The following is a 26,165-nucleotide window of genomic DNA, read 5'->3' as shown; positions in this document are numbered from 1 at the left end:
CCTGGTGACAAAGGCCACCAGGCTGGAGCCCCCACCAAAGCAGAGATGCCACTGAACTCATTATATCAGATGAGGATGTGGGTATGTCTGCCTCTCTGCAAACCTTTCAGAATTGTGATTCTCTGCTGTTTACCTGCCCTCGGCATATGCTCCAAACTGCGGCCCAGGATTCTGAGCTCCCACCTGCCCCTTCCTCCCTCGGGACCTGGAGTTCAGGACCCCAGCTCCTTCCTCCTTAAGCCCCAGGAGTTCTAACTCCCAAGCCCCCTCCTTTAGTAGAGACCCTAGACTTGGGGCCTTCCTCTTCCAAAATGGAAGACTGCAGAACCCACAGGAAAGCATGACACATCGCCAACTGTCCCCTCCAGCCACATCTCCCCTCCCACTTAACGCACACCCTAGCCCGATTGGCTTCCTCCCACCTCAGGGCCCCCAAGCCTCTCTCTCTCTCACCTCTTCCAGGAAGCCCCAACTTGGTGTTGAAGGTTCCAGGGGTGGGAGCTGTAGAACCTGTGACAGAGGCAAGTTCTAAACCACCACCCAAACCACTGATGATCTGACACCCTCAGTGCCCTCCCCCACCACACACTAAGCGGGGAACCGGACCCCGGGGAGGGGAGGGAGGACGTTGCCTGTGCAATCCAGGAAGGGAGGGTATGTGAAAAGCCAGTTACCGGGAACTGTGTGAAACCAAACCAGCCTCATCTGACAAAGCACACGAACCCTCACTGCCCCGACTGCTTGCTGGTCTCTCTTTGTTGAGCTCCAAGGACCCAGGAGTCCGGGTGCACAGCCTCCTTCCCTCTGAGATTCAACAGTCTGATCAGCAGCCTCTTCCTCCTCCAGGACCCAGAAGCCCCGTGCTCACCCCCATGGAGCCCTGCCGGTCCCTGGCCCTGCTTGTGGGCTTCCTGGGCCTGATGTTCTGCCTGATTGCTTTGAGCACCGATTTCTGGTTTGAGGCTGTGGGTCCCAACGACTCAGCTCACTCGGGCCTCTGGCCAACGGGGCATGGGGACATCATAGCAGGTAAGGGGAATGGGTGTCCTGCGGAGGGGTTGCCAGTGGGGATGGGTGTTCAGTGGTCTTCTCTCGATCAGGCTACATTCATGTGACGCAGAGCTTCAGCATTCTGGCTGTCCTGTGGGGCCTGGTGTGCGTGAGCTTCCTGGTCCTGTCCTGCATCCCCTCACTGTCCACCCCAGGCCACGGCCCCCTTGTCTCAACCATCACAGCCTTTGCTGCAGGTAAGGACTCTGGACTGGACTGGGGCATCGGGAGTCAGTGAATTCCTGCCGAAGGGTTGAGCTATCTCTCTTGTCCTTGCCCCCAGCCCTCTCCATGGCAGTGGCCATGGCAGTGTACACCAGCGAGCGGTGGGACGAGCCTCCACACCCCCAGATCCAGGCCTCCTTCTCCTGGTCCTTCTACCTGGGCTGGCTCTCAGCTATCCTCTTGCTCTGCACAGGTGACTATCCTGTCCACTGCCCTGGGGAGCTTGGGAGGGCCAATAGGGGGCCCTGAGGATGAAGGGCAGGGGCAAGTGCTTAAACTCTTTCTGGCCTCCCAGGTGCCCTGAGCCTGGGTGCTCACTGCAGCAGCCCCCGGCCTGGCTATGAAACCTTGTGAGCAGAAGGCAAGAGCGGCAAGATGAGTTTTGAGCGTTGTGTTCCAAAGGCCTCATCTGGAGCCTCCGGAAAGTCTGGTCCTACATCCGCCCCACCCTTTCAGCCCTTCCCCAGCCCCTCCGCTTGTTTCTTCATTCATTCAACAAAATTTGGCTGGAATCTGGCTATTCTGAGATTAATTCTGCCAAGACCTAAGCCAACCGTCTGCCAGCTCCATGGTAGGAGCTGAGCACCAAGAGAAGGTGACAGCCCACGAGGCCGACCAGCCTGCAGGGCGCTCCTGCCCAGCGCAACTGCCTGGCCTGTGTGGATACAGGCTCCAACCTGGGTCTATCTCTCCCCTTCTCCAGCACTTTTCTTTCTCCCTTTAGCTGGCTCTCTTTCCTTCTCTCTCCCTCTCTGATTTTGTACCCCTTGCCAAAACTCAGCCCTTCTTTGCACGCAGTCTCTCTCAGTTCTTTTTGCACATTTCCCCATGCTGGGGACACTAGCACGGGTCAGACCCAGGCCCTGCCTGCCAGGGCCTCAGTCTGTGGGGTGGTGGGGAGGAGGCACTTACAGACCAGAAGCAGTTAATACAGGCCAGACAGCAGTCCCAGTGCAGGGAGAACACCAGAAAAAGACTAACCATATTGTGGAGGGATGGAGATGACTTTTCTGGAGAGAGAATGTTTAGGGGCTTCTTAAGGGCCAAGGAAAGGTAATTTCCAGGCAGAGGGGCCTGAAGATGAACGTGCAGAAAAGTCAGGAGTCTTGTGGGAATGAAGAACGGTAATGTATGGCCAGGATATAGAATGTTGGGGGCAGGAGATGGAAAATGAAAAGGGAGAGGCAGGTGGGGGTTATGGCCTCTAATGTCATGCTGGATTTTCTCTTGAGCATGATGGGAAGTTGGGAAAAAATTGTAGGCAGAGGAGGGACAATATCAGCTCTGGGTACCAGACAGACCCCCCTGTAGACATGGAGGGGAGGCCAGAAGGTCAGGGAGGAACTTGGCAATGCAACAGGTGGGACATGATGAGGCCTGACCTGGAACCAGGAAAGGAGGGAATGAGCCAGACAGATTCAGGGGCAGGAGGAGCAGGACTTGGGGACCCAAGGCTTTTCAGGGTGAGGGGCAAGAAGAAGGTGAGGACAGTGCCCAAGGGTCTGGCTCGATGAACTAGATGGGATGGCAAGGCTATCCCTAATATGGTGGAAGACACTAAGCTCAGATGGAATATGGTTGACAATTAAGGCCCTGAGGGGCAGCCAGGAGCAGGTGAGAACTTGAGTCAGGCTCAGGGGAGAGACCTTGGGTTGGAGACCGAGTTTTGGATGGAGCATTAAGGAGCACTCAAACTTTGGCAGTGAGGAGGCTTGCTGGCAAGGGAGTGCAGGGTGGAGCTTCAAGGGATACCCAGATTTACAAGTGAAGGGGAGAAGGCAGAGGAGCAGAAGTCTGCAGTTAAATAGCTGGGGACCTGGAGAGCTTCTGCGGTGCCTAGAATGTCAAGGGAAGAGAAGTTTCTTGTTTTTTTTGAGACGGAGTCTAGTTCTATCACCCAGGCTGGAGTGCAATGGTGTGATCTCAGCTCACTGCAACCTCCGCCCCCTGGGTTCAAGCAGTTCTCCTCCCTAAGCCTCCCAAGTAGCTGGGATTACAGGTGTGCACCACCACACCTGGCTAATTTTGTTGTCTTGTTTTTTGTTTTTTTTTTTTTGGAGATGGAGTCTTGCTATGTCGCCCAGGCTACAATGCAATGGCGCGATCTCAGCTAACTGAAACCTCCATCTCCCGGGTTCAAGTGATTCTCCTGCCTTGCATCCCAAGTAGCTGGGATTATAGGTACCCACCATCACTCCCAGCTAGCCTGGCTAATTTTTGTGTTTTTAGTAGAGACAGGGTTTTGCCACATTGGTCAGGCTTGTCTCAAACTCCTGACTTCAGGTGATCTGCCCGCCTCGGCCTCCTAAAGTGCTGGGAATACAGGCGTGAGCCACTGCGCGCCTGGCCAAGGGAAGAGAAGTTTCTAAGAAAGGGCTGGGAGTGGTGGCTCACACCCATAATGTCTGTTATGGGAGGCCAAGGTAGGATTGCTTGAGCCCAGGAGTTTGAGACCATCTTGGGCAACACAGTGAGACCCCATCTCTAAAAAAAATCTTAAGAAAATTAGCCAGGTGTGGTGGCACATGCCTATAGTTCCAGCTACTTGGGAGGCTGAGGCAGGAGGTTTCCTTGAGCCCGGGAGTTCAAGGCTGCAGTGAGCTGTGATGGCACCACTGCACTCCAGCCTGGAAGAGAGAGATGGCTCACACCTATAATCCCAGCACTTTGGGAGGCTGAGGCAGGCAGATCACGGGGTCAGGAGGCCGAGACCAGCCTGGCCAATATGGTGAAACCCCGTCTCTATTAAAGACACAAAAATTAGCCAGACGTGGTGGTGTGTGCCTGTAGTCCCAGCTACTTGGGAGGCTAAGGCAGAATTGCTTGAACCCAGGAGGTGGAGGTTGCAGTGAGCCGAGATCGCGCCACTGCACTCCAGCCTGTGCAACAGAGCAAGACTCCATCTCAAATAATAATAATGATAAAAGAAGGACTTGGCCTACCATGTAATGGCCCCCAAAGCTGCTGTCTGAATCTAAGCTGTCACTAAGTTGCAAGCTGCTGGGGTGTATGTGTATGGTTGTGGGGGGAGTGAATATCCCTTTAAACAGCCACTGGGGAGGTGGTTCTGGAACCCCCGGCCTCACAGAGACCCAGCCTCCCTCCCCCCATCTCTCTGGGCTCTGTGTCTAAGGAGCCCTGGGGCGCTGGGTGTGAGTCACTTAGGTGGGTGTGTGTGGACGGGTGTCTGGGGAGGGCACTGAACAGGCTGAAGGGGCATTCCACTGTGGGGAGACATCTCTGGGAAGACAGGTTCCTCACAGCAAAGCCTGTGGTGAAGGTCTCAGAGGCCTCTCAGGGGAAGTCTCAGGGTCCCCAGGAAGGGGAACGAGGTCTGGAGGGAGGAGGTTGTGGGTCCTCAGGCATGCTTGTTGAGGGAGGGGGTCTTCAGGTTCCCAGAAGCAGGGACCTCAGGCAGGAGTACTAGGGGAGGAGTGTGGAGGAAGCGGCCTCCTAAGCTGGGGGCCTCGGGGTAGGAAGGGCCTGGGCCCATCCTGCCCTTGTGGCCCCCGGCTGCAGCCTCAGTGGCATGGGGGTGAAGCGGAGCCTCCAGAGAGGGGGCATTCTGCTCAGCCTCGTGGCCAACGTCCTCATGGTGCTCTCCACGGCCACCAACTACTGGACCCGCCAACAAGAGGGCCACAGTGGCCTGTGGCAGGAATGCAACCACGGCATCTGCTCCAACATCCCCTGCCAGAGTGAGGCTCCGCCCGCCCAGATGGCAGAGGGCACTTCAGACTCCCAGGGCTCGGGACACACTGCTGGGCCCATGGCGAGACGCCCACCCCTTCCACCCCGGGCTCAGTTGCAGCTGTCCCTCCTCGGCCGAAGCCGCCACGAACCCCGCCCCTCGACTTGTGGGCTTGTCCCTGACCCCCTCCCCGTCCCGGTCGCGGCAGTAACCGCAGGTCCTGACGTGACCTCCAAGTCTCCGTCCAAACGCCTGACTCCGGGTCGGGGGAACTCGGCTCCTGCTCACACACCGGGTTGGGGGGAGGAGACAGGAGAGCCGAACCCGTAGCGGCTGGGGCGGCGCCCGCGGGGCTGATGCGCCCGCTCTCCCCAGCCACGCTGGCCGTGACTGCGGCGTGCATGGTGCTGGCGGTGGGTGTCGGCGTGGTGGGCATGGTGATGGGACTGCGGATTCGGTGCCACGAGGGCGAGTCGCTGCGAGGCCAGACCACGAGCGCCTTCCTCTTCCTCGGCGGTGAGACTGCAGCGGCAGGCGGGGCGGGCCTGGGGTGATGGAGGGGCCTGGTCACCAGGGGCGGGGCTTGAGGTACTCGTGTGGGATCCGAGGGGCGGGGCTGGAAGATGCCGAGAGAGGTGGGCGGGGCTCGAGTCAGAGTTCAGAGCGGGAGGCGCCGGAAGGGGCCTGGGCCAGAGGCGGGCCGAGAGCCGATAGGCGTCGTCTGATGGAAGGGGGCGGGTCTGTAGGGGCGTGGCCTGGGTGCAGCCCCACCAGGCCCAGCTAGCTCATCCTGCGGCTGGGCGGGGCCCAGGACTGCTGCTGCTGACCGCCTTGATAGGCTACACGGTGAAGAACGCGTGGAAGAACAACGTCTTCTTCTCTTGGTCCTATTTTTCTGGGTGGCTGGCCTTACCCTTCTCAATTCTCGCGGGTAACCTGCACAGCGGGAAGAGGGTGGAGGAGACTGCCCAGAAGACCCTCACCCCAGAGGCTCCCCAGCTGCCCTTCCAGTAAACCCCGGGGACCTCTCAGGGACTCCCCAACACACTAACGACTCCCGCAGACCCGGCAGAGACCCCCTTGGAGCCCCAAACCCCAGTTCCCGGGGCCCGCCAGCCCATCCGCCCCAGGGCCCACCTTCCTTTTCCCGCCCTGCGTCCCCTTCCCCCCAGGCTTCTGCTTTCTGCTGGCAGATATGATCATGCAGAGCACCGACGCCATCAGTGGATTCCCCGTGTGTCTGTGACTGCAGCCTGCCTGGGGCAGAATAAAGGAACGGCTTTTTTTTAGCGCTGCGGCTCCGCGTGCTTTTCTGGGGGTCGTGGGGACGCAGGCACGGGGTTGCATAGAGACTCAGGGAGGACATAAGGACACGAACCTATAGGGAACGTGGAGACGGGGAGACACAGATATAGAGACACAAGTCTCCACGGATTGGGATGGGAACAGGGACATGTGGGAGGGGCGGGGCCAGGATGGGACGTGGGCTTTTGGAGAGGGTGTGGAGGGGCTGTGGGGACGACATGGAGGTGAAGTAGAGACATGGACAGGGGAGGATATGGATATGGAAAGGACAGGGAACACGGGGATGGAGAGAGACCGACACGCGAGGATTCAGAGGCCTGGGAATACGAGTACCACGACTTGGAAAGGCCGGAAGGAAGTGGGGGATCTGGAGAGGGAGAGGAGATCCGGGGATACCGGGAAGCGTTTATAGGACCGGGAGGATCTGGGAAGCGTTTATAGGACTAGGAGGATCTGGGAAGCGTTATAGGACCAGGAGGATCTATAAACTCCGGGCGCGCTTCCCTCCAGTGCACGACCTTTCCCCTAGTTCTCTGCCCTGCCCCCTCGGCCAGGCCTTTCCTTCCCTCTCGGGGTCCGGCTGGCTCCCCAAGATCCGCTTCCCATTGGTTTGCGTTGCTTGCCACACCTCCCTTCCCTCCGGCCTCTCGATTGGTCCTCTGTCGGGGAGGCGGGCTCTGCAGTGGTTGACTGGCTGACCGTGCTGCGCGCAGGCGCAGAGAGGGGCGGGGTGGGGTCGGGTGTCTGGAAGAAGCGACTGAGGGTGCAGGCTGACCCTGTAGGTGGCTGCGGCGGGAAGATGGCGGAGCTGCGCGCGCTCGTAGCTGTCAAGAGGGTCATCGACTACGCCGTGAAGGTGACCGGGCCCCCCTCTCCCACGTCCCTGAGTCCCGCAGCCATGTGCTTCCGGGGCCAGGAGCGCACACTGGGTGGGGGTCTTCTTGTTACCCCCGACCTCTGCCGCTCTAACCCCTATACGTCAAAGTCACACCTGACGGCAAAAATCAAAAGAGTGAAGTTCTAACATCCGATCCCTCCGGGGTCACGGCCATGTTCTCTTTTCCCTCGTTCTGGATTCACTCTCTTGATAACTGTTCAGAGTGAGTTGCTTTCTCCATTTCTTACCCACTGGAAGAAGTCATGGTCCCTGTTTAACGCACGGAGAAACTGAGGCACAGAGAGGTCACCCAGCTAGAGAAGGGCAGAGCCGAGAGTTCTATCCAGGTTCCTCTGACTGGTTTCACCCACTGGGCTGCATTGCTTACCTTTGTACTATTACCCGAAATGTGCTATAGGGAGTCAGACAGGGCCCTGTGCGGCCCCAGAAGCTGCTTGCCACCCTCCATAGCCACAGGGTGAGCCAGGAGGCTCTAGCTAGGGAGAGAGAAGTGTGTTTGCTAGAGGTGAAAGTTCAAGGAGCCAACCTGACTGAGCTGGGGATAGCTCACATTCTCCATGAAAGAGGTGGGGGAGGGCACTCTGAGCGCCTGGCTTGTCCCCAGAGGGAGGCTGGTGTGGACAGAGGTGAATCAGACACGGTCTCTCAGGCCCGTTTCTCTCAATGCTTGGCCTGAACTGGACTGAAGATGGTGACTGTCCATCCACATCTGTCCTTCCCATCAGCCTGGGGACTTACCTCTGTGTCCCCAGCATTACCTAGCATGGGGCCTGGCACCCTGGAGGCCTCAGGGTGGGCGAAACCAGGGTCACAAAGTTGACACTGATACTGCCCCTGCCTGCTTAGGGAGCGGGCTAGGGAAGAGGGTACAGGAGCCAGACTTGAGCATGAAAGCGTCAGTGATCATAGCAGCCAGCATTTAGTGGGTGTTTACGTGCCAGGCATCCTTCCAAGTCCTTTGTAGAGATTAAGCTATTCAGTCCTTTCAGTACCCTTTGTATTATTTATTATTTATTTTTATTTTTTGAGATGGAGTTTTGCTCATTTTGTCCAGGCTGGAGTGCAATGGTGCAATCTCAGCTCACTGCAACCTCCGCCTCCTGGGTTGAAGTGATTCTCCTACCTCAGCCTCCCAAGTAGCTGGGATTACAGGCATGCACAACCACACCCGGCTAATTTTTTATATTTTTAGTAGAGATGGAGTTTCACCATGTTGGTCAGGCTGGTCTCAAACTCCAGACCTCAGGTGATCCACCCGCCTCGGCCTCCCAAAGTGCTGGGATTATAGGCGTGAGCCACCGTGCCGGCCGACCCTTTGTACTATTAATTCCATTGGATAGATGAGGAAACTGAGGCCTGTCAGATTTCCCAGCCAGTAAGTGGCAGAGTTACAATCAAAACCCTGGGCAAGTCTGGCTCTAGACTCTGCTCTCCCATCTCCCTCAGTGCCCCCTGTCCTAATGATGCCTCTGACAGCACATGACAGGGATGTCGCCTCCAGCCCTTTTGAGACACATTCCTCTTGAGGTCCTGGGTCCCAACACTTGGTTTCCTCCCTGCTCTGACTGTCCATTACTGTCACATCTTTGAACTCCTACAGTCCCCTGGGCATCCTCTATCCCAGCCCTGGCCTTCCCTGCCTGGCATGTCTGGGTTTGGATCTGTCTCCCCCATGGTGCAGGCCCACGTTTGACTCAGCTCTGGTCCCAGCATCACTCAGCACAGAGCCTGGCACCTGGATGTCTGGTGTGCTCAGGGAGAGAACAGAGGGGAAGCGTGAAGGCAGTGTTGGATCAGCTCCTGTCCTTTCCAGAGGGTGCTGCCTTCCCCTCCCACAGTGCCCCAGGGCTCCCTGCATTACATCCTGTCTCACTGGATGTGTCTGTTGATGTCCTTTTCAGAACAAATGAGTGATTCAGACCCTGCCAGCTTCCTAAGCACCAGATTAGACCTGGGCAGTGTCCCACCCCCTTTCCCTTCTCCTCCCAAAGCTGTCAGTTCTCCACCCCCGCCCCATCCTTCCTGCCCTATTGTCTCTTGGTCCCATTGTCTCACCTGGACCCTCACCCCCGTCCTCCCTCGCTCCCAGTCTCTCCCCGTCAGAGCCCACCTGTACCCATTCTTAGGGGCCTTTCTGCACCCAGAGCTGACCCTGCTCTCCCCTGCTCCCAGCCTGCCTGTGGCTCTCCAGCACCCTCAGGACAGGGTCACAGCCCCTCTGCCTGGCATTTGGGATGCTTTGTGGTCCAGCCTCCTCTTCATGGTCTGCTTCAGCTGTCCACTTCCCTCCTTGGACCCTCCCTTACCCTTTGTGCTTCCACCACTGCGACCTACTCTTCCTGTCCTGACAGGCCAGGCCGCGGCTCGCCCATTCCATGCCTTCTTCCAGCACCACCCTCCTACCTCTGCTTTCTATCCTTTGTCCTGCCCAACTCCCACTCATGGATTATATCAAAATCTAATGATTCTCGGCCAGGTGCAATGGCTCACACCTCTAATCCCTGCACTTTGCGAGGCCGAGGCGAGTGGATCAGCTGAGGTCAGGAGTTTGAGACCAGCCAGGCCAACATGGTGAAACCCCATCTCTACTAAAAATAAGAAAATTAGCCAGGCGTGGTGGCACGTGTCTGTAATCTCAAACAAACAAATAATAAAACCAATTTAGTGATTCTCTCTGGCATCGCCTCCTCCAGGAAGCCCCTGACCCTACACCCTCAGGCTGCCTTGATATATCCCTGGGGGCTTCTGCAGTCCCTAGGTTTCCTTCCATCAGCCCTCGCCAGACTGGATTGGGATCCTCTGTTGACCCCATGTTCACCACTGCCCTACTCTATCATCCCCAGGTTGGTAGCTCCCTGCAGAGAGGGCCATGTCTGATCCACCTCTGTTCCCAGAATCATACACTCACTCCCTGACCTCTTTCAACTCCCTGTGCAAACATCACCTTCTCTGGGAGGACTTCCCTGTTTGCCTCCTTAAAATCACAGGCCCTGGAGTCCCTGTGTTTTGCTGTGTTTTCCCCTATACTTTGCAACTAGGAAGGGAGAGGAAAGTGTGTTTGCTAGAGATGAAAGTTCAAGGAGCCAACCTAACTGAGTGGAGGGAGTGGCTCACATTCTCCATGAAAGAGGCGGGAGCAGGGGGCACCCTCTGAGAGCCCAGCTTGTCCCCAGAGGGAAGCTGGTGTGGACACTTTGTAATCCACAGTGTCATTTACTTATTGATTGCTCTGGTGTCTGTCGCCGCTTCTGGAATTTGCGCCCCAGGTGTGGGGAAGACAGTTGGATGTGGTCACTGCTTCCTGAGACTGGGTGCACTGCTAGAATAGTTCAGACCTCAGACTCCGAGCCCAGCGCCTGCATCCACTTCCTGCTGTGTGACCTTGAGGAAATTGCCTCACCACTCTGAGCCTCGTTTTTCTACTTTGTACAATGGGGATAATGGTAATATACTTTATTGAGTTGTGATGAAAATTAAATAAGCCCTTGGAGTTTCTTCCTCTGTTTGTTTGAGATGGTGTTTCGCTCTGTCACCCAGGCTGGAGTGCAGTGGCACAATCTCGGCTCACTGCAGCCTCCGCCTCCCGGGTTCAAGTGATTCTCCTGCCTCAGCCTCCTGAGTAGTAGGGATTACAGGTGCGGGCCACTACACCCGGCTAATTTTTGTATTTTAAGTAGAGACAGGGTTTCATGATGTTGGTCAGGCCGATCTTGAACTCCTGACGTCAGTTCAGGGCAGATCAGGTGATCTGCCCATCCCGGCCTCCCAAAGTGCGGGGATTACAGGCTGGAGCCACCGCGTCCGGTCTAAATAAGTCCTTGGAACAGTGCCTGGCACACAGTGTTTTGTTTTATTTTTTGAGATGGAGTCTATCTCTGTTGCCCAGGCTGGAGTGCAGTGGCATGATCTCAGCTCACTGGAACCTCCATCTCCCAGGTTCAAGCAATTCTGCCTCAGCCTCTGAGTAGCTGGGATTACATGTGTGAGCCACCGCACCTGGCTAATTTTTGTATTTTTAGTAGAGTCAAGGTTTTGCTATGTTGGCCAGGCTGGTCTAGACCTCCTGACCTCAGGTAATCTGCCTGCCTCAGCCTCCCAAAGCACTGGAATTACAGGTGTGAGCCACTGTGACCAGCTGCAATAAGTGTTTTTATTGGCAGTAGTAGTAATGGAAGTTTAGTCATTCATTTATTCAAAACATAACAAATGCTCTATTCAGAGTGTATTTGTGTGTGTGTGTGAGTGTGTATGTGTGTCCGGCTGCGTGCATGTTTCCGGGTATGTGTGTGTATCCAGCATCCTAATAAGTATTTGGCAACTCAGTAACACCCTGTCCTATCCAGGGGCACATTTTCCAGTAAACTGATGAATCTTAACCTTCAGGGCCTCTTTCAAGACCCCAGGAGAAAGGCTGGGCACGGTGGCTCATGCCTGTAAACTCACACTTGGGAGGCTGAGGCGGGCGGATCACGAAGTCAGGAGTTTGAGACCATCCTGGCCAACATAGTGAAACCCCGTCTCTACTAAAAATACAAAAATTAGCTGGGTGTGGTGACGTGTGCCTATAGTCCCAGCTACTCAGGAGGCTGAGGCAGAAGAATTGCTTGAACCAGGGAGGCGGAGATTGCAGTGAGCCGAGATTGTGCCACTGCACTCCAGCCTGGGTGACAAAGGGAGACTCTGTCTCAAAAAAAAAAAAAAAGAGACCCCAGGAAAGGCTGGGGCAATTTTGTATTTATTATCTGGGATTCATTTTCTTTTTTTTTTTTTTTTTGAGACAGAGTCTCGCTCTCACTCTGTCTCCCAGGCTGGAGTGCAGTGGTGCAATCTCAGATCACTGCAACCTCTGCCTCCCGGGTTCAAGGGATTCTCCTGCCTCAGCCTCCCAAGTAGCTGTGACTACAGGCGTCCGCCACCACGCCTGGCTAATTTTTGTATATTTAGTAGAGACGGGGTTTCACAATATTGGCCAGACTGGTCTCAAACTCCTGAACTTATGATCTGCCCGCCTCGGCCTCCCAAAGTGCTGGGATTACAGGTGTGAGCCACCATGATTACAGGTGTGAGCCACCATGCCCAGCTTTTTTTTTTTTTTTTGAGACAAGGTCTAGCTCTGTCACCCAGGCTGGAGTGGTGCAATACAGCTTACTGCAGCCTCGACCCTCCTGGGTTCAAGCCATCCTCCCACCTCAGCCTCCTGAGTAGCTGGGACTACAGGTACACGCCACCATGCCCTGCTAATTTTGTTTTTCAGTAGAGATGGAGTCTCTCTATGTTGCCCAGGCTGGTCTTGAAATCCTGGGCTCCAGTGATCCTCCTTCCTCAGTCTCCTAAGGTGCTAGGATTACAAGCATGAACCATCATTATTTAAAAAACAAACAAACAAGCTATCATTTTTCAGCCCTACCATTGTTTCCTGACTTATGTAATTTAATTAAACCGTTTTTCAAGCTTGAAATCAACTCAAGCTTAATTGAGAAGATGAGCTAGTTCATTTCCTCGGGGGGGTGTGTGTGTGTGTGCGCGTGCGTGCGCGTATGTGTGTATGTGTGTGTGTGTGTATCTGGAAAGTTCTTACCCTTTCTCCTCAGGAGTCAGGAGCCTGGGAATGAGGAGGTTGGGGCTGGGAGTTCTGCCAGAGCAACAGCAAGATGGGGCTTGAGGCCCTTCTGAAGCCTCCCTGACACACAGCAAAAAGCTTGGGGCCTCTTACTGCTGGGTGGGTGAGGTTCTTTTCTGTCTTAAAGGGGCAATTCCTACGTTGTATTTTATTTATTTATTTATTTATTTATTTATTTAGAAAAAAGGGGCCAGGCACTGTGGCTCACACCTGTAATCCCAGCACTTGGGAGGCTGAGGCAGGCGGATCACTTTAGGCTAGGAGTTCGAGACCAACCTGGGAAACATGGATAAACCCTTTCTTTACAAAAAGTAAAAAAAAAAGAAAAATTAGCCCGGCATGGTGGTGCCCACCTGTGGTCCCAGCTACTGGGGAGGCTGAAGTGGGAGGATTGCCTGAGCCTGGGAGGCGGAGGTTGCAGTGAGCCAAGGTGGCACCACTGCACTCCAGCTTGGGCAACAAGAGAGACGAAAATAACAGTTCTTTATCTTTCCTCTCCTCCTCTAGCTCCTCCTCCTCTTTCTCCTTTTTCTTTTTTTTTTTTTCCTTTTCTTTTTTCTTTTTTTTTTTGAGATGAGGTCTTGCTCTGTCACCCAGGCTAGAGTGTAGTGGCATGATCACGGCTCACTGCACCCTTGATCTCCTGGGCTCAGGTGATCCTCCCGCCTCAGCCTCCTGAGTAGCTGGGACTACAGGTGTGTGCCACCACACCTGGCTGCTTTTTGTTGTTGTTGTTGTTGTTGTTTGTTTGTTTGTTTTGAGATGGAGTCTTGCTCTGTTGCCCAGGCTGGAGTGCTGTGGCGTAATCTTGGCTCATTACAACCTCCACCTCCTGGGTTGCAATTCTCCCTGCCCCAGCCTCCTGAGTAGCTGCAATTCCAGGCGTGCACTACCATGCCTGGCTAATTTTTTATTTTATATTTATTTTTAGTAGAGATGGGGTTTTGCCATGTTGGCCAGGCTGATCTCAAACTCCTGACCTCAGGTGATCCACCCACCTTGGCCTCCCAAAGTGCTGGGATTACAGGCATGAGCCACCACGCCCAGCTGTTTTTGTTTTTTTTGTTGTTGTTGTTTGTAGAACCTGTTGCTCAGGCTAGTATCCAACTCTTGGGCACAAAGGATCCTCCCACCTTGGCCTCCCAAAGTTCTAGGATTATAGACATCAGCCACTGTGCCAGGTCTCCATCCTCCATCTTTTAATGTTACCCTCTCCATGAGGCACAGCCAGAGTGGGAAACCCCTTATGGGTCCCACCTTCTCATCTCGGATTCTGTCCTGCCTGTGGGAGGAACAGTTACACCCACAGCCTCAGAGAAAAAGGGACAGGGAAATAGCAAGAGCATCCCAGTGTCCTCACCGGGCCCAGCTGCCACCCGAGATCTGCTCTGGCTAAGCCCTGGGTGTCGGCCACATGGGAGAAGAGAAAGAGGGCAGGCCCCAGGCCGAATGGGCAGCTCCCTACAGCTCCTTAGCAAGGCTTCTCTGGATGTCCCTGGAGGCTTTTAAACATTTGTGCCCCAAACCAAACTCACCATCTTCCCAGCTCAGGCTGATGTACAGACTGGAAGCCCTTCTTTGGTGTCATCTTCCCATCGCGCACCATGGCCTGTCAGTTGCACCTCCAGAGACCTCTTGCATCTGTCTCTGTTGTCACAGCTGTCTGACCCAGTGTCACCTCTCACTTTGGTGACAAATAGCCACCTAGCTGTCTCGTCACTGCCTCTCATCTTTTTCCAGTTTTCTCCACCAAGAATCCAGAATGATTTATAAAAACTCAGGTTGGGCCGGGTGCGGTGACTCACGCCTGTAATCCCCTGCCTTTGGGAGGCTGAGGTGGGTGGATCACTGGAGGTCGGGAGTTTGAGACCAGCCTGACCAACATAGTGAAACCCTATCTCTATTAAAAATACAAGAAATTAGCCGGGCGTGGTGGTGGGCGCCTGTAATCCCAGCTACTCCGGAGGCTGAGGCAGGAGCATGGCTTGAACTAGGGAGGCGGAGGTTGCAGTGAGCCAAGATCACGCCATTGCACTCTAGCCTGGATGACAGAGCAAGACTCCATCTCAAAAAAAAAAAAGAGGATTGTGGTAGGCCAAGAAATAGCCCTCTAAAACAGCCAGGTTTCAATCCCTGGTACCTGAGAAGGGAAAATCACTTAGAAACAGGGTCTTTGCAGGCTGGCCGCGGTGGCAGGCTGCCTTTGGGAGGCCGAGGAGGGCAGATCACCTGAGGTCAGGAGTTTGAGACCTGGCCAACATGGTGAAACCCTGTCTCTACTAAAAATACAAAAATTAGCCGGGTGTGGTGACGCATGCTTATAATCCCAGCTACTTGGGAGGCTGAGGCATGCGAATTGCTTGAACCCGGGAGGCAGAGGTTGCAGTGAGCCGAGATTTCACTGCTGTACTCCAGCCTGGGTGACAGAGCGAGAGCCCATCTGGAAGAAAAAAATAGAAACAGGGTCTTTGCAGATGTGATTAAATTAAGCATCTTGAGATGGGGGCATTATCCTGGATTATTTAGGTGGGCCCTAAATGCCATCTCAAGAGTCCTTATAAGAGAGAGACAGAGGGAGACTAGACACACAGAGAGAGGAGAAGGCCACATGAAGACAGAGCTGAGGATGCTGGCACTGAAGATAAAGCGATGCAGCCACAAGCCAGAGGGTGTCAGAGCAGAAGCTGGAGGAGGCAAGAAACGTGCTCCCCACAGGGCCTGCAGACCCCTTGGTCTCACCCTGGTGAAACTGACTTTGGACTTCTGGCCTCCAGAGCTGTAAGATTCTAAGCCACCAAGTATGTGGTGATTTGTTATGGCAGCCGAGAGAAACTAATAGGAAGGTGGTTAGTGGTTCACGCTACACCCTGGTCCACACCGGAAGCCTCTCTCCCTGGCACATGATGGTGCCCCCAGGATCCAGCTTAGTGCCAGGCACACAGTAGGGCCCAGGAGAGACAGAAACGATGTGCAGAAGCAAATGGGTGGGGTTTGCCACCCACCTCCCTTAACTCCCTTGTCTGTTGAGCAAAGAGGTCTTTGGTGCTGGTGTTTTCCAAATCAGGTTGTGACCATGTGTGATCATGACATCCAGGCAAAGGGCTGGCATTTTTCTGAAAAAGGGTAGAAAATGTCAGGGTATGGTGTGTGTGTAGCCAGGGTAAGTATTGGTCACTGACCCTTACACTGCAGTGGCATCTGTGAAACAGGTCAGGGTCACCGGTCACATTGTCTAAGGTGTTATCCGAGCTCGTTTCACAACCAAGAGAATTAAAGAGCATAGACCACCCAAAGGGTGAGGTTAGAGCGAAAGTTTAATAAGCAAAAGAAGAAAGCTCTCTGCAGAGGAGAGGGGAGCCCAAGCGTGTTGCCATTTTTACAGTTGATTCCAAAAGCTTTTATAAGAAACTCCTCTCATCTCTGTAGCTGTTTGAGTATCTTATCTGTAAAGCTATCTGCATAACTCTCCGTTATCTGTATAGTTGTAGGTATGTCCTTTTGCAAGCACAAAGCTCTGCTTCTCTTGTTTGTGTAACCCTGGGTTTGTTTTAGGTAAGCTCCGCCCCTCCCTGTGCAAGTTCCCACAGAGACCACAAGGTACATGCCTGAAAAGGGGAGGGAACTTTTCCTGGGAGCCTGTCAATCACACAGAGAACAAAAGGCTTCTGTGCTGGACCTGCCTGCTTGTCTGTGCACGTGCAGCCTGAGTTTTCCTCAGGCTGCTCTATTGTTTCCGGTAGCTGTGATTTTTCAGGCAGGCTGCTTCTCTGAGGACCAGCCTTAACTGTCTACCTAACTGATTTTTCCTTTTCTTCTCCTCTTTTGTATTTCTGTGTCAGTGTGTTATGTATTTATATACGCTTGGAGATATGGTAAAATGCACCTCTCACTGTGGGTTCCCATAAATTCTGTAAATTTGAGAAACACTCTTTCGGGCCTGAGAGGAGCAGTGACACAGTAGGGATGATCAAGTCAGATGTCCCTGGTACCCAGGAATGGCTGGATGAGAGAAGGAGACAGGGTGACCTGCCCCTGCCTACAAGCTCTAACCCAGCTCTGTCCCTGAAGCTGTGTGACCCCAGACAAGGCCCTGCCCCTTTCCAGGCTGTTGTTGTCCTCATCCAGCCTGGGACAGGGTTGGTGCTGAGGCCCCCACCTTCTTGCCTGTTTCCTCCTGACCCCGCCCCCTCCCCTCCTGCTGAGCAGATCCGAGTGAAACCTGACAAGACCGGTGTGGTCACAGATGGCGTGAAGCACTCCATGAACCCCTTCTGTGAGATCGCAGTGGAGGAGGCTGTGCGGCTCAAGGAGAAGAAGCTGGTGAAGGAGGTCATCGCCGTCAGCTGTGGGCCTGCACAGTGCCAGGTGCTCAGGGTCTTGGGGAGGGGCTGGACTTCTGGGTCTGAGGGAGGAGGGGCTGGGACCTGGACTCTGGGTCTGAGGGAGGAGGAGGCTGGAAGCCTGGACCCCTGGATCTGAGGGAGGATGGGCTGATAGCCTGGTTTCCTGGGTCTGAGGAAGGAGGGGATGGGGGCCTGGACTCCTGGCTCTGAGGGAGGAGGGGCTGGGGCCAGACTCCTGGGTTGCCCTGAGGATAGCCAAGTCAAGCCCCTCTGTCCTCGGCAGGAGACCATTCGTACTGCCCTGGCTATGGGTGCAGACCGAGGTATCCACGTGGAGGTGCCCCCAGCAGAAGCAGAACGCTTGGGTCCCCTGCAGGTGGCTCAGGTCCTGGCCAAGCTGGCAGAGAAGGAGAAGGTGGACCTGGTGCTGCTGGGCAAGCAGGTAACCGTGGTCAGCCCTCCCTGTGCCCCCTTGCTCATCCCTGCTTGGGAGGAAGGTGGTGGAGATGTGAGGTGAGACAGCAGGTGGCCAGGCCCAGGGCATTCAGCCACTCCAGGCTGAGCAGCTTGGGACTTTGCTGACCCTCCTGACAGAGAGTTTGAGCAGGGAGGACAGAGTCCCTCTGGGTGTTAGAAAGATCCTCTTGGGCCAGGCACAGTGGCTCATGCCTGTAATCGCAGCACTTTGGGAGGCTGAGGCGGGCGGATCACTTGAGGTCGGGAGTTTGAGATTAGCATGGCCAACACGGTGAAACCCCATCTCTTCTAAAAATAAAAAAATTAGCCGGGTGTGGGGGCGTGCACCTGTAATCCCAGCTACCTGGGAGGCTGAAGCGTGAGAATCACTTGAACTTGGGAGGTGGAGGTTGCAGTGAGCCAAGATCGCACCACTGCACTCCAGGCACCACTGCACTCCTGCCTGGGAGCAGAGCGAGACTCTGTCTCAAAAAAAAAAAAAAAAAAAAAGAAAGGAAAAAAAAAGAAGAAAGATCCTTTTGGTTGAGTTTAGAGGCTGGGAGGCTGAGGTGATGGTCACGTGGGGAGAATGAGGCCTCGGCCAAAGGTGTTGGGACAGAGCAGAGACATGATGTGGCAGGAGAGACTGGGCTTAGCATGGGGAGGGAGGGCAGGGAGGAGGCAAGGACAGTGCCTGGGTCTGCCTTGGTAACACAGGTGGGAAACCCAGGAAGAACAGGAGGTTAGAGGAGGATCCTACACGGGGAGTGTGAGGAGCCCAGGAGACATTGATGCAGATTCAGGAGACAGTCCTGGGCTTGAAACAGAGACTTGAGAATTTTGGAGGGCACTGCAGGTGGCTCGGGTCCTGGCTAAGCTGGCAGAGCAGGAGAAGGTGGACCTGGTGCTGCTGGGCAAGCAGGTAGCTGTGGTCCGCTCTCCCTGTGCCCCCTTGCTCATCCCTGCTCGGGAGGAGGGTGGTGGAGATGTGGGGTGAGACAGCAGGTGGCCAGGGAGCTATGGGAGGTCTATGAGCAGAAGAGGGGTGGGATCAGCACTAGGTGCGGAAAAAGCCTCCCTGGGCTTCGAGAATGGACTGGAAGGGGAGATTGGAGGCCAGGAGTTAGGGAAGGAGGTTAGGGCTGGGTGAGGACCCGACCAGAACCTTCCCTGCCACACTGGTGCTCCCCACTGAGACAGGTACATGGGGCTCATCTGTTTCCCCAGGAGACCCTGGGGCACCACCTCTCCTCAGGGGTAGCTCATCTGATTTGAGGACAAACCTCATGGCCTCAACCAGGGGAAGGACAGAACAGGGACGTCAGAAGAACCACAGGCAGATGGGAGTGAGAAGAGGCAGGGAATTAGGGATGGAGGCTGAGAAGGAAGACCAAAGATGGCAAGGTATGTCAAGCAGGGCACGGAGACAGCAGAGCACAGCAGGCTCAGGTAGAGCTGGGGACCCCGGAGAGAGATGGAGATCCCAGGGCCAGGTCAGTTCTGGGACAAAGAGGAGGCTGGTGGGTCCAGATAGGTCATCGGGTGTCCTGCCCAGCCCTGAGAAAGTCCGAAGAAAACAAAGAGAGATTACCAACAGCAGGGGCATCAGAGTACAGATCAACCAACTGTGGCAGAAGGGCCTACCTGGAGAACGGGCCAAAAAGGCAGGGCCTGCGTGGGGCTGCAGAGGCCGAGGTGTTGGAAGCGTGGCTTTAGCAGTCCCCTGCATTTGCTGGTGGTTCTCAGACTCAGATGTCCTACCTGTCCTGGGCCAGGGACAGTTCCTGGGGCCAGGACCTCCAGCTGGGGAAATGCCGGATGAACTGGTCAGGATGCTGTTTGTTCTAGGAAACAGATTCACAACTCAAACTGGCTTAAGCCAGAAAGTGAATTTATTAGCTCATGTAAATCAGGGGCTTCAGGCACAGCTTGATCCAGGGTCACACATGAGCTGTAGGCTCCCCTCTACCTTGGCTTCACTGTCTGCATCTCCAAGCTCAGATCCCACCGGCCCAGTGACCCCAGCAGAAAGAAAGGAGCCTCTTTCCCAAGGGCTCCAGCAAACTCCCAGGGCTTACTCTTCTTTGGTGCAGCTTGAGTCATGTGCCCCTCCCTGAACCAATCACTGGGGTTGGGGCTAGAATGTCCTCGCTGGCCCAGATCCTCTTCATGCAGCTGCCCAGGGGCCACATAGGGCGGGATTCCTGAGAGGCTTTATTCAGAGGGCAGAGACTTGGCGACAGGAATGCCAGGTGGCCCCATATGTCCCTGGACAAGTGGCTGCTTATCTCTGGGCCCAAGTGAGGGGATCGTTCTAGACCAAAAATCAGTGAACTATGGTCCATAGCGACCTCTGATTTGTAAATAAAGCTATATTGGAACATCACCACATACGTTCATGTACATATTATTTATGGCTGCCTGTGCACTACAACAGCAGAGCTGAGTCACTGTGACAGAGACTGTATGACCTGCAAAGCCTAAAATATTTACTACATTTTGCCAACCCGGCTGGGTATGGTGGCTCATGCCTGTTATCCCAACACTTTGGGGGATCATCTGAGGTCAGGAGTTCAGGACCAGCCTGGCCAACATGTTGAAATCTCGTTTCTACTAAAAATACAAAAATTAGCTGGGCGTGGTGGTGGGTGCCTATAATCCCAGCTACTCAGAAGGCTAAGGCAGGAGAATTGCTTGAACCCGAGAGGCGGAGGTTGCAGTGAGCCAAGATGGCACCACTGCACTCCAGCCTGGGTGACAGAGCAAGACTCCATCTCAAAAAGAAAAAAAAGAAAGAAAAACTTTGCCAAGCCCTGTTCTAGACAGAGGCCCGGATGGTCCACGAGCTCCATTGATTGTCATACAGTTTCCTCTCTCTCCCCATTCAGGCCATCGATGATGACTGTAACCAGACAGGGCAGATGACAGCTGGATTTCTCGACTGGCCACAGGTGAGGCTGGAGTGGGGAGCACCTGCTGAGGGCCAGGCCCTCATCCCTCAAACTTCATTTCTGCCTCAGGGCCTTTGCATTCGCTGTTCTCTCCTCCTGGAACACTGCTCCCTCAGATGGCCTCAGGGCTTTCTTGTTCCCCTCCTTGAGATCTCTGCTGAGGTATCACCTCTTCAAAGGGGACTTTCTTGCCATCCTACGTGAAATACTCATGCCCACCCCCTCAACTCCAGGTTCCCCAATCCCCATCTATGCCAGTCCGATATAAATGCAGGCTGGGGCCAGGCATGGTGACTCAACGCCTGTAATCCCAGCACTTTGAGAGGCCGAGGCAGGCGGATCACTTGAGGTCAGGAAGAGTTTGAGACCAGCATGGTCAACATGTTGAAACCCCATCTCTACTAAAAATTTAAAAATTAGCTGGGTGTGGTGGCATGTGCCTGTAGTCCCAGCTACTCAGGGGGCTGAAGGAGGAGAACTGCTTGAATTCGGGAGGCAGAGGTTGCAGGGAGGCAAGATCGCACCCCACTGCACTCCAGCCTGGCAACAGAGGGAGGCTCCGACTCAAAAAAAAAAAAAAATGCAGGCTGGGCACAGTGGCTCACACCTATAGTCCTAGCACTTTGGGAGGCCGAGGTGGGAGGATTACTTGAACCCAGGTGTTCGAGACCAGCCTTGGCAACACAGTGGGACCCCATCTCTACCAAGAAAGAAAAGTTAGCTGGGTGTGGTGGCACATGCCTGTAGTCCCAGCCACTCAGGAGGCCGAGGTGGGAGGATCCCTTGAGCCCAGGAGGTCAAGACTGCAGTAAGTTGGGATCATGCCACTGCACTCCAGCCTGGGTGAAAGAGGGAAACCCTGTCTCAAAAAAAAAAAAGAAAGAAAGGCGCATAGACAAATTTAAAAATTTTCACAGCTACATAAAAAAGTAAAAAGAAACAGATAAAATTATATTTTATTTCACCTCATTATATCTAAAATATTATCATTTTAACATGTAATCAACATAGAAAATATTGAGATACATATGCTTTACCAGCAGTGGGGTTATGTCCTGATAAAGCCATCATAAATTGAAAATATTATAACTCAAATAATGCATTTAATATACTTAATCTACCAAATATCATAGCCTACCTTAAACATGTCACAACACTTACATTAGCCTACAGTGGGGTAAAATAATCTAACATAAAGCCTATTTTATAATAAAGTGCTAAATATCCCATGTAATTTATCAAACACTATACTGGAACTAAAAAAAGAGAATGGTTGTATGGGGTACTGGCAGTGTGGTTTCCACTGAATGCTTACCACTGTCACACCTTCAGAAAACTGAAAAATCTTAATTCAAACCACCATAAGCCAGGGACCATCTGTATTTTACGTTTTTTGGATTTTCTTTGTACTAAATCTTCAAAATTCAGCATGTATTTTATATTTACAGCACATCTCAATTCAGGTGCTAAATTTCTATGAGAAACACGTTCCTAAAGATGACAGTTGAAGTAGATTTACACACCCAAGTTGTTCAAAACAAAGTTTTCCAGTAACTGCATTTCCAGTAGCTGCATTAGGTATCTGTGTTTTTTGTTTTGTTTTGTTTTTTTAAAAAACAGCCTTATTGAGTTATTGACCTACAGTAAACTGCACATATCTTAAGTTGCACAATTTGTGAAGTTTGCTTTTCTTAAACACTTTTATTTAGATAGAGATGGGGGTCTCACTATGTTGCCCAAGCTGGTCTTGAACTCCTGGGCTCAAGCAATCTGCTCACCTCAGCCCTCCAAAATTTCATAAGTTTTGATATATGTTACATCCATGAAATCATCACCACAATCATGGTAATGTATCTTGAATTCTCAGTATTTATTTATTTTTATTTTTTTGAGGTGGAATCTTCCAGGCTGGAGTGCAGTGGCGCGATCTCGGCTCACTGTAGCCTCCGCCCCCTGAATTTAAGTGATTTTCCTGCCTCAGCCTCGCAAGTAGATCGAATTACAAGCATGCATCACCATGCCTGGATAATTTTTGTATTTTCAGTAGTGACAGGGTTTCACCGTGATGGCCAGGCTGGTCTCGAACTCCTCAAGCGATCCACTCGCCTTGGCCCCTCAAAGCTCTGGAATTACGGGCATAAGCCACTGCGCCTGGCCAAATTATCAGTGTTTAAATTTAAATAAAATTTGAAAATTCATTCCTCAGCTGCACTGGCCACATTTCAAGTGCTGGGCAGCCACGCGCGGCCCGTGGCTACTGGATGGGACAGCACATTCAAAACCATGATCCTGTTTTATCTTCAAAGCATTTATCACTATCTGACCAGCTTCTCCAACATTGCACCCTTCTTGCTCTCATATCATGTGTCTTATTTTCTTCTTATTCCTTCTTCTTTTTTTTTTTTTTTTTTTTTTGTTTTTTGTTTTTTGAGACGGAGTCTCGCTCTGTCGCCCAGGCTGGAGTGCAGTGGCGCGATCTCGGCTCACTGCAAGCTCCGCCTCCTGGGTTTACGCCATTCTCCTGCCTCAGCCTCCTGAGTAGCTGGGACTACAGGCGCCCGCCACCGCGCCCGGCTAATTTTTTGTATTTTTAGTAGAGATGTGGTTTCACCGTGGTCTCGATCTCCTGACCTTGTGATCCGCCCGCCTCGGCCTCCCAAAGTGCTGGGATTACAGGCGTGAGCCACCGCGCCTGGCCTCTTCTTATTCCTTCTGATCTGAAATGATCTCATTTGTGTGTGTGTGTGTTTCCCTAATGACTGGTTGTCTTCCCTGGCAGAATATGAGCCCACCCCAGCTGGAGCTTCACTGGTCGTGTTCACAGTGTATCTCCAGGGACAGGTTCATAAGGGCACTAGGAGGAAGTTCTGAACGAAGGGATGTGATGTTCACACTAAGACCTGAAAGATGTTAGTAAGTGGACAGGGAGAAAGGTCGTTAGACAAAGAGGAGTGTAGGTGGCATCAGTTACCAGGGTAGGAAATGTTGATTCAGGACTGAGAGGCAAAGGGACCTGGCCAGAGGATGGGGTCCCAGAAGGTGGTTTAAGGACCGGTGTGGACACACACAGTTCTGTTGTCGGCCCAGTGGAGGGGCCTCACGGGGGGCTGTTGGGAGTCAGATTGTCAGCTTTTGGATTTACCAGCTGTGGGTGGCAGTGGGCACGTAACTCAGCATCTCGCTGCCTCAGTTTTCCTCATCTGTAAAGTGGGGATAATAACATTTACCTCATAAAGTTCCTACGAGGATTCGATGATTGACCCATCAGTTGCTTAGCACAGGGCCCAGCACTCAGTACGTGTTCACTGTCAGGAAGGCAGGGAGGCCTCACTGGCAGCATCAGGACGTAGGACATCAGTACATACACCGTGGCTCTCAGGAAAAGGAAAGATACGCTCTCCCAGGTGTACAGGATCGATTCTAAACCTCATGGGACCCTGCATTGTTTGCTCCCTCCTTCATTCACTTGTCCGTGCATGTACTCAGTAGTGTCATAAGCGGACTGCTCGGATCGGACCTGAATTAGCCTCACCCACTCTCCTCCTACACTGTCCCTCCCCAGGGCACATTCGCCTCCCAGGTGACGCTGGAAGGGGACAAGTTGAAAGTGGAGCGGGAGATCGACGGGGGCCTGGAGACCCTGCGCCTGAAGCTGCCAGCTGTGGTGACAGCTGACCTGAGGCTCAACGAGCCCCGTTATGCCACGCTGCCCAACATCATGGTGAGCCCCTGGCCAGCGGGCACTGAGGGCCTGGGATTGGCAAGCACATTGCCAGCCCAGTGCCCCCTGGTGGTCGCATCGGGGGAGGGAAGGATCCAAGGGAGGTCTCGTACGCAGGAAGCCGTCACCTGGAGTTTGGCTGATAGAGAGGGTTTGCTGGGTCATCTCTGCCAATGCTGAGAGTTCACGGGGGCTGCTTTGGCTAGCAGGGAGGGCTTGCTGGTATCTAGGCCAGTAGGAAGGCTTCGCTGGGTAGCAGACATTGTTCCCTTTGTCATTCCAGCCAGTGGAACAAGTTCACTGGGTCATCTTGGTTCATTAGGGAGGGTCCCCTTGGTAATTTTTGCCAATGCGAAGTTATCGTGTAGATCATCTTGGCTAACTAGGAAGGGTGCATGGGGTCTCTTGGCTAACAGGTGGAGTTCACTAATCATCATGGCCAGTAGGAGGGGTTCGCTGGGTCATCTTGGCCAATATTAACAGTTTAGTGAGTCATCTCAGACAATGGAGAATATTCAGTGGGTCATTTCAACCAACAGGGAGAGTTCAATGGATCATCTCAGCCAATGGGGAAGGTTCAGTGAGTCATTTCAGCCATTACAGAGTGTTCATTACATCATCTCAGCCTATAGGGAGGGTTCGGTGCATCGTCTCAGCCTATAGGGAGGGCTCGGGGCATCGTCTCAGCCTATAGGGAGGGCTCGGGGCATCGTCTCAGCCTATAGGGAGGGCTCGGGGTCTCAGCCTATAGGGAGGGCTCGGGGCATCGTCTCAGCCTATAGGGAGGGCTCGGGGCATCGTCTCAGCCTATAGGGAGGGCTCGGGGCATCGTCTCAGCCTATAGGGAGGGCTCGGGGCATCGTCTCAGCCTATAGGGAGGGCTCGGGGCATCGTCTCAGCCTATAGGGAGGGCTCGGGGCATCGTCTCAGCCTATAGGGAGGGCTCGGGGCATCGTCTCAGCCTATAGGGAGGGCTCGGGGCATCGTCTCAGCCTATAGGGAGGGCTCGGGGCATCGTCTCAGCCTATAGGGAGGGCTCGGGGCATCGTCTCAGCCTATAGGGAGGGCTCGGGGCATCGTCTCAGCCTATAGGGAGGGCTCGGGGCATCGTCTCAGCCTATAGGGAGGGCTCGGGGCATCGTCTCAGCCTATAGGGAGGGCTCGGGGCATCGTCTCAGCCTATAGGGAGGGTTCAGCGCATCATCTCAGCCTATAGGGAGGGCTCAGGGTATCATCTCAGCCTGTTGGGAGCCTTCAGCATGTCATCTCAACCAAAAGTCCAGAGTCATTACTACCAAAAGGATGGGTTTGCCAGTCTGTTGCAGCCCGTGAAGGGCTTCCTGAATTGGTTACCTAAAGGAGGACTGCTGCAATAGTTGGGCCTCCCAGGGCCTCCAAGCCAGCAGGAGTTTTCCACACCAGGTGTGGCCCTGTGAGAAGTTTTGTGTGTCCTGGCCAGTCGGTGGGTCCAGAGGGTTCAGCCCATGGGACTGGTCTGCAGGCATGGCACCCACGGGAAGGAGGTGGCAGGAGGGTGGCAGGGGTTCCACAGCCCTGTGAACAGTGGCTTCCCATGTGCAGAAAGCCAAGAAGAAGAAGATCGAGGTGATCAAGCCTGGGGATCTGGGCGTGGACCTGACCTCCAAGCTCTCTGTGATCAGCGTGGAGGACCCGCCCCAGCGCACGGCTGGCGTCAAGGTGGAAACCACTGAGGACCTAGTGGCCAAGCTGAAGGAGATCGGGCGGATTTGAGCCCCTCCCAGAGATGGCAATAAAACTGACTCTCAACGTCTATCTCTGTTAACTCATTTCCTAGAGACCCATTATTTGGTTCATTCAACATTTACTTGAGTCTTTTGTGTGCCAGGCCCCGTGGATCCAGTCCCTGCCCACGAGGAGCCTCTG

The 26,165-nt window shown here is 53.8% G+C and overlaps 3 protein-coding genes across 5 annotated transcripts; all 3 read left to right on the top strand.

The window, feature by feature from the left end:
• Positions 1 to 623: 623 nt before the first annotated feature.
• On the top strand, positions 624 to 2,068 carry LOC105497111 (natural killer cell granule protein 7). The gene is made up of 4 exons (XM_011767867.3): positions 624 to 1,029; positions 1,101 to 1,247; positions 1,334 to 1,468; positions 1,571 to 2,068. The coding sequence occupies exons 1-4, from the start codon at positions 873 to 875 to the stop codon at positions 1,627 to 1,629; spliced, it is 498 nt and encodes a 165-aa protein (XP_011766169.1). The 5' UTR covers positions 624 to 872; the 3' UTR covers positions 1,630 to 2,068.
• A 2,263-nt stretch (positions 2,069 to 4,331) lies between these two features.
• LOC105497112 (claudin domain containing 2) lies at positions 4,332 to 6,255 on the top strand. Of its 3 annotated transcripts, none has more exons than XM_011767871.2 (5): positions 4,332 to 4,440; positions 4,795 to 4,973; positions 5,342 to 5,482; positions 5,778 to 5,897; positions 6,160 to 6,255. In XM_011767871.2, exons 2-5 carry the CDS (start codon positions 4,805 to 4,807, stop codon positions 6,210 to 6,212), a joined length of 483 nt encoding a protein of 160 aa, XP_011766173.1. In that variant the 5' UTR covers positions 4,332 to 4,440; positions 4,795 to 4,804; the 3' UTR covers positions 6,213 to 6,255. The 3 variants fall into 3 exon arrangements, with proteins under 3 accessions (XP_011766173.1, XP_011766170.1, XP_011766172.1); XM_011767870.2 differs by having other exon boundaries at positions 4,333 to 4,440; positions 6,139 to 6,255; XM_011767868.2 differs by lacking the exon at positions 6,160 to 6,255 and having other exon boundaries at positions 5,778 to 6,132.
• Positions 6,256 to 6,979: 724 nt separating this feature from the next.
• On the top strand, positions 6,980 to 26,052 carry LOC105497115 (electron transfer flavoprotein subunit beta). Its single transcript, XM_011767875.3, has 6 exons — positions 6,980 to 7,127; positions 16,996 to 17,154; positions 17,416 to 17,574; positions 20,477 to 20,539; positions 24,102 to 24,260; positions 25,842 to 26,052. The coding sequence occupies exons 1-6, from the start codon at positions 7,071 to 7,073 to the stop codon at positions 26,010 to 26,012; spliced, it is 768 nt and encodes a 255-aa protein (XP_011766177.2). The 5' UTR covers positions 6,980 to 7,070; the 3' UTR covers positions 26,013 to 26,052.
• The last annotated feature ends 113 nt before the right edge of the window (positions 26,053 to 26,165 follow it).

The sequence above is a fragment of the Macaca nemestrina genome, chromosome 20, assembly GCF_043159975.1.
Source record: "Macaca nemestrina isolate mMacNem1 chromosome 20, mMacNem.hap1, whole genome shotgun sequence".
Lineage (NCBI taxonomy): Eukaryota > Metazoa > Chordata > Mammalia > Primates > Cercopithecidae > Macaca > Macaca nemestrina.
Note: the sequence above shows the minus strand (reverse complement) of the source record. Positions and strands in the feature narration are given on the sequence as shown.

What these genes read in the sequence shown, in the direction of transcription:
- LOC105497112 (XM_011767868.2), top strand. Translation starts at nt 4,805, where the DNA reads ATGGGGGTGAAGCGGAGCCTCCAGAGAGGGGGCATTCTGCTCAGCCTC. An exon ending in CTCCAACATCCCCTGCCAGA is followed by an intron (nt 4,974 to 5,341) that starts GTGAGGCTCCGC and finishes CGCTCTCCCCAG; the next exon opens with CCACGCTGGCCGTGACTGCG. An exon ending in CGCCTTCCTCTTCCTCGGCG is followed by an intron (nt 5,483 to 5,777) that starts GTGAGACTGCAG and finishes GGCGGGGCCCAG; the next exon opens with GACTGCTGCTGCTGACCGCC.
- LOC105497115 (XM_011767875.3), top strand. Translation starts at nt 7,071, where the DNA reads ATGGCGGAGCTGCGCGCGCTCGTAGCTGTCAAGAGGGTCATCGACTAC. An exon ending in TCATCGACTACGCCGTGAAG is followed by an intron (nt 7,128 to 16,995) that starts GTGACCGGGCCC and finishes CCTGCTGAGCAG; the next exon opens with ATCCGAGTGAAACCTGACAA. An exon ending in GATTTCTCGACTGGCCACAG is followed by an intron (nt 20,540 to 24,101) that starts GTGAGGCTGGAG and finishes GTCCCTCCCCAG; the next exon opens with GGCACATTCGCCTCCCAGGT.
- LOC105497111 (XM_011767867.3), top strand. Translation starts at nt 873, where the DNA reads ATGGAGCCCTGCCGGTCCCTGGCCCTGCTTGTGGGCTTCCTGGGCCTG. An exon ending in GCATGGGGACATCATAGCAG is followed by an intron (nt 1,030 to 1,100) that starts GTAAGGGGAATG and finishes TCTCTCGATCAG; the next exon opens with GCTACATTCATGTGACGCAG. An exon ending in CATCACAGCCTTTGCTGCAG is followed by an intron (nt 1,248 to 1,333) that starts GTAAGGACTCTG and finishes CCTTGCCCCCAG; the next exon opens with CCCTCTCCATGGCAGTGGCC.